The 12,291-nt window shown below is 26.5% G+C and overlaps 1 protein-coding gene across 1 annotated transcript in view; it reads left to right on the top strand.

Annotated features, from left to right (window-relative positions):
- The window catches only part of LOC107450838 (uncharacterized), a 57,654-nt gene that overhangs the window by 18,631 nt on the left and 26,732 nt on the right, over positions 1–12,291 (top strand). Inside the window, exons 7-9 of the mRNA XM_043048299.2 lie at positions 4,289–4,428; positions 9,282–9,456; positions 11,517–11,672. Coding sequence (XP_042904233.1) covers positions 4,289–4,428; positions 9,282–9,456; positions 11,517–11,672 — 471 coding nt within the window. The remainder of the gene's footprint in view (positions 1–4,288; positions 4,429–9,281; positions 9,457–11,516; positions 11,673–12,291) is intronic.

Here is a 12,291-nt window from a genome sequence, read left to right as displayed (position 1 = left end):
ATTTGAATGTCAGACAACTTGGCATTCGAAAAAGAGGCAAGCCGAATTTGACATGCATAGATGATGGCCTAGAAAAAGATGTTTTGGCCTTAAAAACTGGAAAACACTAGCAGGAAAAACGTTAGCCTGGAAAAAACTTCTTGAGAAGGCCTGGGCTGTGGAGCCATTGATGACGATAAGGATGATTAGAGCATCAGTATTTAATATTTGACCATAAACATTAAATTCAACATACTTTTATATATATATTTAACCTATAAAGTACCAAACTTTATATCAATGCTTAAATGCAATTAATTTATTGACTGGTTTTCATGGGATGATTTTATTCATACTTAAAGACATCAAAACGTTACAAAACTTATTTATTTGTAAATAGATCTTTATTTCTCTCTCAGGGTGTGTAGCATTTTTAAAAATAGCTTAAAGATGCTTATTTTCGTTTTTTAGAAGCCCTTCAAGGTGTGCTTTTTTCATTGGGTGTTTTTAAAAAATTCTTAATGCTGCCTTTTCCAAAATAAGATATTTTTTTATCATGTCAGTTTTTTTTCATGAATTATGCGGAGAGTGTTTTCACAATATTCTATTCAATGTGTTTACCATTTTTTCTACCATAATAATATTAGAATATCCCATTTTTGAAAGTTCATATATACAAGTTCAAAATGTAGGGAAAACATGGAAAAAAATTACAAAATAATGAAAAAAGAGAAGAAATATTTTTAAAAAAAGTAAATAAATAAAAATCCGGAAAAAATCGATATCATCAACTCACACAATTATATCCTCAAAAAGGAGTATTTCAATAAGATCAAATTTCATAATATTTTTGAAAATTTTAACAATTTATTTCCATTAAAATATTTTAAGATACTTAGAAGCTTTAAATATAGTAAATCTCTTGATAGAACTTTATTTAATTATAATGATATTAGCAAAAATTTAGAGAGGATTAATGTATCCGATTATGAATGTCACTGTGAGGAAGAGAAATATTTTGATTTTGTTGATAAACATTACTGAAAATTGAAACATTATAGAAAACTTAGGAATTTACTGATAAAAGATGCAAAATTTAGACCCATTTACCATATATCAATTAATAAATTCAAAAGTACTTTCTGAAAAATCTCAAAAGTATTTGTTCAAAGATATCAAATAGATTCTCTTTCGGTATGCTAACAGAATGGAAATGGGGAGTTTATTATTACTTTAAAAACTCTGTTTTCTATAATAAAGAAAATTTAAATAACAGTAACAATTCAACAATTTTTTCTAAAATTGTTCAATCAATTAAGCAACTACAAAATAAATTTGTAATTACCCCCATAGACATGGCTAATAATAATTATGCAAACTTCTGTAAAAAATTCCATGTTGAACTTTTAAATGCAGAGTTAAAGAATAGTAAAAATTTTAAGCTCAGTAATTTAAATATTAATATTACCATTTCGAAAAAATGTTTGGCTTTATATAAGAGGTTAAAAATTAAAGTTAGCAATTATACAAATTCCTTTCTTAATTATCAGTCCTAAGTTTCATAAATTTCCTATAAAATCTCAACCAATCTCATGTTTGTCTAGTACTTACTTAACTGAACCTGACACCATTTTCTCTAACTACTTAAATATACTTATTAACAGTATTATTAAAGAAGTTTTTTCTTGGATTATAACTAATATTCAACTGATTTTAGAATTTATTAAACATAATAAAATTTATTTTATTGCGACTTTTGACTTCCAGGATCTTTTAATAGCATTTCCCTTTCTAAACTAAAAGATGTCTTTTTTAAATTATTAGTATGATTTTAAAAATGTCCTTAATTGTGATTTTGATTATTGGGAAATTCTTATTAATTTTTGCCTCTTTAAAAATTATCTTTACGATGGAAAAGATATGTTTCTTCAAATTGGTAGAATACCACAAGGATCTGAGTTGTTCATCTCTTTTAGCTAACTAATTTTTGTACTATTATGAAAAAAATTATACTCTTAACATTAAATTTGTTGTTAGATATAAATATCATCAATTTTCAAGATTATAGAAGTTTATTAAATAATAATTACCCCGAGGAATTAATCTTGCTTCGTATTCATGATGATTATATTTTAATTTTTTGTATTTGGGTAATATAAAAGAAGAAGATATCTGTTTTGTTGATTTATACAATAAAAAAATTATTTGAATTTTAATATAAATAAACTAATTACTTGAAATTCTAATGTTTCTAAAAACATCTATTTAAATACCATTTTTAATCAAATGAATAGAATTAATTAAATGAATAAATTTTATATAAAATCATTGAATTAATTGTATGTTATTGTGAATAAATTTATTTAAACTTCTTTGAAAATTTATATAATTTTTAGCAAGTGCAAATCCATTTCGGGCAAATATGTGGTTAAAATTATGAAAGAACCTAATTCCAAAACAACAAATTCATATTTCTTCATCTCTCTCTTTCTTTTTTTTCTTAAATAAAAGTTAATTTTCAATATCAAAATCGTATAATTAAATATCAACTTTATTGATTGCAAACTTCTTTAAATTATCCAGTATAATATTGCCTTTGCACATCCATTTTCGGGCCCATCCTTGGTAACTAACATATCAAACGTGCTTCAGTACTGCAGTAAGAACGCGCTATAAAACAATATCCCTCTTTCTACGCTTGTACCTCAATTTGCGCTTCTGTTTTCATACTTGGTAATCTGGCAATCTTATTACAAAATGCTTTAAATCATTCTTGAAAATTTTCCCTTTCAAGTAATTTGATTTCAATTCGCTTCATAGATTTTGTTTAAATTTTTTGTTATTTTTTTTCTTTACATTTTATTTTCTTTTTTTTTGCGTGATATTTATAAATTAATGTGTTCTATTCTATTTAGTTTCAAAAAATTGTTTTGAGTACTCCTCACACCATTGTATTGATATATTTTGCTTTGGCTATATTAATACAATATTAGAAAGCACTCCTTTTTGCCGATATAATCATGTGAGTTGATGAAGATATCTTTTTTTCTGGATTTTTAATATAATTTTTTTTAAATATTATTTAAACAACTTTCTTTGTTTCTTTTTTCATTATTCTGTAATTTTTTCCGTGTTTTCTTTCGCAATTTGAACTTATTTTATGAGTTCTATATATTTGCAGCTTATGTGCAGCAAATGAAATGTATTAATTTTCTTTGTTTTCTCTTTTTCCATTTTGTCCTTTCTGTATTTATTTATTGTGATATATATATATGTGTGTGTTTTTATATATATAGATATAAATATATACATATGAACTTTCAGTAGTAGGAAGAAATTTTTTTTATTAGTGCGCATATCCTAATTATATTTGTGGAACTTCCAGGCAGCGGACCTCGAGAAACTATTAAAAAATCTAAGAAAAAGACCAACTTGAATCATAGCCCCCACCCGGGCAAACATCTACATGTTTTTTCAACAAAAGAAATTTTTTTTTTTAAATAAGCAAGTTTAAAACTTATTTGGCACCTTAGAAACTGTAGTTGGTGTGACAGATCATGATACGGAAACATCCCCTTGTATATATTTAAATAACGAGTTGAAGAATATTTTTTGAGCGCTTAAAAAGTGCTTAACCGCTTCCCTGATTATCCAGAGTTAATTCTGGTATGTGTTTATTCCAAATATTTATTAACACGAGAAAACTCGAGGGTAACAGAATTCGTCAATATCTTTTGTTTTGTCACGTTTTCACTCGGCCGGAAGCAAAGCAGAAACTAATGATAATCTGCTGAGATGGGAAGTTTGCCGCTTTTTGTTTAGGAGTTTTACTGTTTGTGGAACTGTAGACTCGTTTTGTTTTGTGCAATTGTGTATACGGTGGTTGCTGAATTTACATAGAAAAAAAAGTAAAAACAAATGACGTTCGCGAGCGAAAGTGAAAGTAGTGTAGATGATTTTTCAGATTATGAAGATGTGAGCATATACAAAGACTATCATATTTAACTTTTTTCATTTGCCCGAGACTACTTGGGATAGTTAACTTATGGTAAATTAAGTATTTTTTACACGCAAAAAAATTACAATTTTAACTTAGAACTTGTTTATTATGCTATGTTTTAGTTCCTTGTATTTATTAATGAAATAAGAAAATATATTGATTTTTTGCATTTTTTTTCTTCAAAAAAATTGGCAAGGTAAGTGGTTAAGCACTTTTTAAAAACGCTATGCGCCCTGTTTTCTCTCTGAAAGAAAATTAACACATTAATTCATAAACAAAATGAAAAGCTATATTCTAAATTAATTTCAGGCATTTCTTGCAACTGAAGTGTTTCCCTGTTTTTATTTGCAAGTATTTCAAAAGTGTATCATTGGAAGAATATCAACAAAGACTTTTAATGGATGAGAAGTTAAGGAACAATGAAATGAAATTCCGAAATTCCGCATTGAGTAAGTTTTGCTTCAATTCAATAATATTTGTTACCTTAGTTTCTAAATGATTTGATGTCTATGTACATTTTTGCTATTCAATTGTTTCTGTAAATGCTCCTTTTGCACATATTATATATTTATCTATGCCCATGAGGCAATTCAGAATGAAAGAAAAGAGAAAATTTAAAGGAAAAGTTAAAAATTAAAGAGTTTTATTTCACTAATTTTATATTATATGGAAATATTGGGGGGGGGGAGGAAATGAAAATGTCAGGGAAGATATTTTAGAAAAAAAGTCAGGGAAAATTCAATTGAACCTGAAACAGTAAATGAATTAACCCTCTATAATTTCAAAATGCGACATGTTTTTGTGTTTGCTTTGCTTTACCCTTACTTATGTATAAATATGTTTCCTAGAAATCCAATTATGATTTAATATTGCTTTCATGTTTTATGTCTCCATTCAGTAATTGTGTTTTTAATAAATAAATAAAATAAAATGAAAAAATTAATTTTAATTTAAAGAAAGATTTGATTGTTTTTCAGGGTGGCCACCCACCTGGAAAACCTGGAATTATTAGAGAATTGTTTAATGCTAGAAAAACTTGGAAAAATCAGGGAAATTTTAAAAAAACCTGGAAAAATCAGGAAATTTTAAAGAAAGGATAGGAATTTTTTCTTCAATTTTTTTAACTCTATTGTACTCCCATCCAAAAAAATTTGTGACTCAATTTTTCTCGGCAGAGCCAACCAATCACACATTTTCTGCAATGTTTTGTTGACAAATTGTTTCATTCATTCTAATTTTCTCGATTTCATTTTAACCTATTATAACATATTTTAATTTTGAACAAAGTTTTTTTGAAGAACTAACTATATATTAATATTTAATTTCACTGTTTTGCTATTAAATATTTGATTTTTGATTCAAAATTCTAATTGTATAGTAACAAAATTCACAAGATCGAAAATTGAAAAATGTTGCTTGCATTCCAGGGATATTTCCAAAACTATTTCCCCTTTTACCCTAAAAAACTAACAAAGACTAAGGAATGTATAGGAAACATATTAAATGATGTATGAACATAAAATTAAAAAAAATTTCCATTCATATGTGTTTATTAGGAGGAAGGAAAGCGAAACTTTGTCTTTTTGTTCAGTACTGAGCAGTTGCAAGTTTCTAGTTGAAAAAAAAACAAAGCCAATTAGCTATGCTAATTAAAAAAAACGTGTGTTTAGATTGGAATTCTGTAAATATTTTAAATTCGAAGAAAAAAAAGTATAAAGTTTAAAGAATTTTATCTTTTTTTCTATTGAGTATGCAACAAGAAATTAGACAATTTTGCATTTGTGACATTCATTATTGTATACTGAATCTCTTAAAATAATATTTTGTTAAAAACAATATTACTATTTAAAAATTTGACTTGAGATATTGGTTGGAAGAAATTATGATCAATGAATTTTATAAAAAACACTGTTTAGATGAAATACAGTATAAAATGGCTTTATATTGAAATGTAAATACAGTGACTCACAAAAGTATTCGCACACTTATGACTTTTAATGAAATAAGACAATCCATTAATTAAAATGAATATTTCAGAATGAATATTTAATAATCAAAAATATATTCTACTCTTAACTAAATTGTATGAAAATTTTAAAAACAACACAAGATTTTATTTTTAAGAAATCAATCATCAAAAAGTAACAAAAACTTTATTTCACTAAAGTCATTGTATACTTTCAAAAGATTTTTCCTCCTGCAGTAAATATTCTAATTTTTTGTTAAAATAACTTTCAGTAGAGTTTCTTTTCGCATCTACAATAGCTATTAAAAGTCTGTAAATAAATGTTTTTTTTTTTTTTTTTTTTTTTTTTTTTTTTTTTTTTTTTTTTTGGTCAGGGGAAAACTTGAGTGAAATATTTTTTTTTTTTATTAACATTTTACAGAAACTTTTACATCACTCAATTGCGAATTTATGAATTTTTCCACAAATTTTATAATTTTATCTCTGATATGAAGTAATTCTTACAAGCATTTCATCTCATAATACACTGTGGAATAGGCCACAATAAACTAATTTATCAATATTCATTACTGATTTACCTAGTATGATGACAAATGACTTTCAAATGTTGTCTATTGTTTTTTTACAACTACAAGCCATTTTTAAATGTTAAAAGAAAATATTATGGAGTTAGCTAGTAAAAATTATAAATATAATTTAGCTATCATAAGTTTCATAATAAATTGTAAATAAATGAACAATTGAATGATAAATAATTGAATAAGAAAATTAAAGCAATGGAGGNGACATTCATTTTTGTATACTGAATCTCTTAAAATAATATTTTGTTAAAAACAATATTACTATTTAAAAATTTGACTTGAGATATTGGTTTGAAGAAATTATGCTCAATGAATTTTATAAAAAGCACTGTTTAGATGAAATACTGTATAAAATGGCTTTATATTGAAATGTAAATACAGTGACTCACAAAAGTATTCATACACTTATGACTTTTAATGAAATAAGACAATCCATTAATTAAAATAAATGTTTCAGAATGAATATTTAATAATCAAAAATATATTCTACTCTTAGCTAAATTGTATGAAAATTTTAAAAACAGCACAAGAGTTTTTTTTTAAGAAATCAATCATCCAAAAGTAACAAAAACTTTAGTTCACAAAAGTCATTGTATACTTTCAAAAGATTTTTCCTCCTGCAGTAAATATTCTAATTTTTTGTTAAAATAACTTTCAGTAGAGTTTCTTTTCGCATCTACAATAGTTATTAAAAGTCTGTAAATAAATGTAATTTTTTTTTTTTTTTTTTTTTTTTTTTTTTTTTTTTTTTTTTTTNTTTTTTTTTTTTTTTTTTTTTTTTGGTCAGGGGAAAATTTGAGTGAAATATTTTTTTTTATTAAAATTTTGCAGAAACTTTTACATTACTCAATTGTGAATTTATGAATTTTTCCACAAATTTTATAATTTCATTTCTGATATGAAGTCGTTCTTATAAGCATTTTAACTCATAATACACTGTGGAATAGGCCACAATAAACTAATTTATCAATATTCATTACTGATTTACCTAGTATGATGACAAATAATCAACTTTCAAATGTTGTCTATTGTTTTATTATGACTACAAGCCATTTTTAAATGTTAAACGAAAATATTATGGAATTAGCTAGTAAAAATTAAAAATATAATGTAGCTATCATAAGTTTCATAATAAATTGTAAATAAATGAACAATTAAATGAAAAATAATTGAATAAAAAAATTAAAGCAATGGAGGATAATTTTAATTCGAAAATCCGAAACATTTAAGTGTACGATGATTTTTGTGGGGTAAAATTTTTGTTACTTTTTGATTGATTTCTCAAAAATACAGTTTTGCTTTGTTTTTAAATATTCCATGCAGTTTTACTAAGAATAGATTATGCATCTTATTATTAAATACCCATTCAGAAATATTCATTTTAATAAATGAATAGTTCCCTATTTCAATAAAAGTTATAAGTGAGCGAAATTTTCTATAAATATAAAAATTTATTGATGTATAATCATTTGAAGTGGTTTTTTTTTGCTTATTGAAAATATATGTTAAGCAATAGTTATCCAAGGGTGTTTTGGTCATTCTGCACTTGCCATTTGGAAGGTACACTTTAAGCAAAAACTACTTTAAGTAACACATTAAAAATATTTTATTCAATAAAAACAATATAATAACAGGCTAAACATACTGTTTTTTCCATGTATCTTAATTTTTTTTTAAAATTTGTATTGTTTCAAAACATTAAAAAATAAAATCTTGCCAAATTGTTCAAATAAATTTAGTCTAATTATTTTTTCACAATGATATATCAAAAAAAAAATAACGTTTTAAATAAAATACTTTATACTATCAAGACTTTTCTTGTACCCATCCTGAGGAGGAAAAGAAAAACACGCTGACCTGGAAAAATCAGCGAACTTTGAAACCTGATTTGAGTGACCACCCTGCTTTTGCACTTGCATGAAAACAATAACATAATGCAATGTCTAGCAAACGATATGTCACAATATAAAATTTCTTGCATCGCCCAGTCCTAGTCCTAATATTGTGGAGCCTTAACCTATTTGACCTTCTTGGCCATCAACTAACTGTTGCAGAAGTGCTTCACTTTATCCGTACTTATGTACAAATATGCTTCTTAGAAATCCAATTGTGATTTGATATTGCTTTCTTGTTTTATGTTTCCATTCAGCAATTGTGTTTATGATAAATAAATAAAATAAAGTTAAAAGATTTTTTTTTTTTTTTTTTAAAAATGGGTAATTTTAATGTTTACACTTGCATGAAAATTTGATGAATTTTATTACAAAATATAGAAATTTCTCTGTTATGAAAAAAAAACATTTTTTTTAAAAGTAGAAATAGTTTTTTTAATGTTATAATGTGGGGATAGTTGTTATCTACCATGTCAACCTTCATCTATGAAAAGGTATCCCACCATACAATCGAGTTAATATGTCTTATATACACTAGTGAATTGGAATTATATTTTTGTAGTGGTAGAAGCACTATGGTTACCCCCTCCAGAATTATATCTGTGATAGAATTCAATGAACAGATACCACTAGTTGGTTCATTGCTGTTTTTTTTGTGAGAAGCCAGGAGAGCTGTATTAAGATCACCATACTTTTGAGAGCTGTATTAAGTTCACGGTCGTGGTCGCTCCTGTATTGCCTATAGCAGTCGAGTGTATATGTTGTACGTTGTGTGTGATACTAGTGCATTGGAATTGTATTTTTGTAGTGGTAGAAATACTGCATAATTTGCGTACAATTATTAATATTTTATTTATTTATAGGGAAATGTAATTCTTTGATAGATTGTGAAAACAGAGGCTTGCTGAAAGCTGAACAAAAAGAAGATATGTTCTTCATGTGGAAGAAAAAGTTGAATCTATGGGCAAGAATTCAGCGAACATGGAACTACAGAATTTCTGTACAAAAATTGGCGTTAAGAGATCAATATATTTCCAGGTATTTACGAAAATAAATTTTTCGTAAATAATTATACTTATGTCTCTAATTTTTTTGAAAAATTATTAATATTCTTTAAAGAATGTTATGTTCAATCCTTTTTATTGACATTTTTACTTTTCTGTTTTATTTTGAAATAAAAAATGCAATGAAAACCTTTTTTTTTTCTTCTTTTTTTTATCTCACTATTTCTATGGTCAACAATCCAATTTACTTTTATAATACTGTGGAATCCTGATTTTTACTTTTTCTGTTGGACTAGCATTAAACAACACACGAAGTGGAAAAACTTATAAATCAGCGTTTAAAAAAATCCAGCATATTTTGTGACCATTTAAGAAAAACTTGTAATTTTACTTGTTTTTTTTTGTGGGTGTTATTAGATATAATGTCAATACTTATTGTTGTTTGAAATTTTTTTTTTTGTTTAGTTAGTTATTTTATCATGATCATGTAAATCCTTTGAAAATTATTTTGCATTTTGTTAATGTATATAGTGCATAAAAATATTGTTTTTTAGTGCTTAAAAGGTGCTTATTTTTGTTAAAAAAAATTGGCTACACACCCTGTTATGATTCTAACAGAGTAAAAACGTATATTTTTAGTCATAGCTTAATAAGCAACATGTTTTCATCATGGGTTTAAAAATAATAAATGAATACCAAAAATATAAAAAAAAACTGGAATAGTCAGGGAAAGTTGTATTTTTTGTGTTACGAAACTCTGTAAAGTTCTTACCTTATACCTGGAAAATAACCAACCAGTTTTGGAATTGTCAGTAAAAGTAATCGGTTATTGAGATTTGATTTAAATCATCTTAATACCTATTACAGTTATTTGTGATAGAAATTCTACTTGGTGAAACTTTTCCCTTCTCATTCAATGATAGTTTTCTGCTCACAAAATCTAATGTCCTTACAAATCATTACAAATAAGATAATCTAAGTTTTTCGATGAAATTTTTTTTTTTAATATTGATAAAATATGGTCTGATTTATGTGGAAATTTTCCTGATATATCAGAAAAGGCCAGGGATTTTTTTTCTGAAATTACGTGGGAACCCTGGAAATTTGCCCCAAAATTTAAATCTTAGAATTATATCTAAAATGAGATAATGAATAAATAAATGAACTCCTAGATCAAGTATTGGGTGAAATTTGCCTTCTTGGAGGACTTTTTGATGGAACTCACCCGCATTTGCGTTACATGGAGAGGAAAACTACGGAGTCAGACGCAAGGGGGCTCTAACCCATGATCCGTCTACCACTGAGGATATTTCACGTCAGCACTGTGGTCGGTGCGATCCGGATGCGAAATGCAAATGCGTATCGACCAGTCATTGCTTGGATTCGAGCCCGGTTTACCTCATTGGAAAGCTAATGCTCTATTCCCTGATAAAACAAGTATTTTGTCTGAGCAAATTGCATCAGTCTTTCCTTTTTCATTGTGTATGAGTTTATTTAAGTAATTATTTCCTGCCAACATTATATATTTCTTAATGTAAAAAAAGAAATTTAATTTATTTAACCATTTAATTATTAGCAGCTTAGGGTTCCCACAGGTCAGGGAGAACCTAGAATTGTTGAGGGAATTTTATTATTAGAGAGAAGCCAGGGAAAGTTGCAATTTTTTTACAAAAACCTGGAATATTTCTATATCATACCTGGAAAATAACCAGTCTTAAAATTGTCAGTAATAGTAATCAGTTATTGAGATTCGAGTTAAATAATTCTTACATCTATTACAATTATTTGTTGTAAAAATTTCACATATTAGTCAAATGTTCCCTTCCTCATTTAAAAAAAATAAAAAAAAAAATTTACACTAAAAGTCTTATATTTCACATTACAAATAAAAGAATTAAAGTTTTCTCATGAAAATAGGGTCTCAATTTTCATTGAAATTTACCTGCTATACCTGAAAAGTCAGGATTTTTTTTTGAAATTGAGTGGAAATCCTGAAAGGAGATAAAATTGTTCTTTGAACAAAGAAGTTAATTTACATAGAAACATAATTCTATCCTCTAATTGCTCTTATTGATGATTATTTTTTGTCAAAAGGTTGACATTGCTTCTGCAAGCAAGAAATGGAGAGTTTTATCTATTAAATACTTCATCTCTTTGCACAGATTGGTTTAAGTTTAATCTAAACAACAGCGAAGGTAACTGTTATTTCTTCGAAGGCTTAAACGTTTTGCATAGATTGGAGCAAAATAGGTAAGCAAACCTGATTTATTTTGAACTCAATTTTGATAAATATTTTTATTTTAATAGTTTTACAGCAAACATACTTCAGTAGCTGTTTTGTAAAAAAGTTACCACTTCGATTGTTACCACTTCAAAAAAGTTAACCTAAAAGTTAAAGTTTTGTAAAAAAGTTGCTTCTATAGACGATCGTAACTCTTGAATACACCGCCTGGGGAGAAGATCGGTTCCTTCTCCTCCTCTTTTCAGTTGTACAGGAATGTACTACTTCCTTTTCTTAATATTTTTCGTATTTAATTGTCAAAAATATTTTATTAAATTTCCATGCTGCTTTTTTTACAACTATGTTCAATGAAGTTTTCAGTTCCATATAGTTTCCTAACTTAAAAGATTTTAGTCTATATGAAAATCAAGACAGAAACTACTGCACTTCCTTCTCCTATGACTCTCCACACGCTAATGATGATAGCATGTGAAGTGTTGCCATAGGTAGAGAGTTCTGCTCTACGCCACCTGCAGCCCATTTCAGTCACCAATTCCAAATGAGTTTTTGGTGGATTGGTAAAAAGTTAAGTTCAGTTCCATTTCCCATCATGAGAATTCTATAGAATAACATATATGTACAAAAATA

The sequence above is a fragment of the Parasteatoda tepidariorum genome, chromosome 8, assembly GCF_043381705.1.
Source record: "Parasteatoda tepidariorum isolate YZ-2023 chromosome 8, CAS_Ptep_4.0, whole genome shotgun sequence".
Lineage (NCBI taxonomy): Eukaryota > Metazoa > Arthropoda > Arachnida > Araneae > Theridiidae > Parasteatoda > Parasteatoda tepidariorum.
This window is presented reverse-complemented; position numbering and strand designations above follow the sequence as displayed.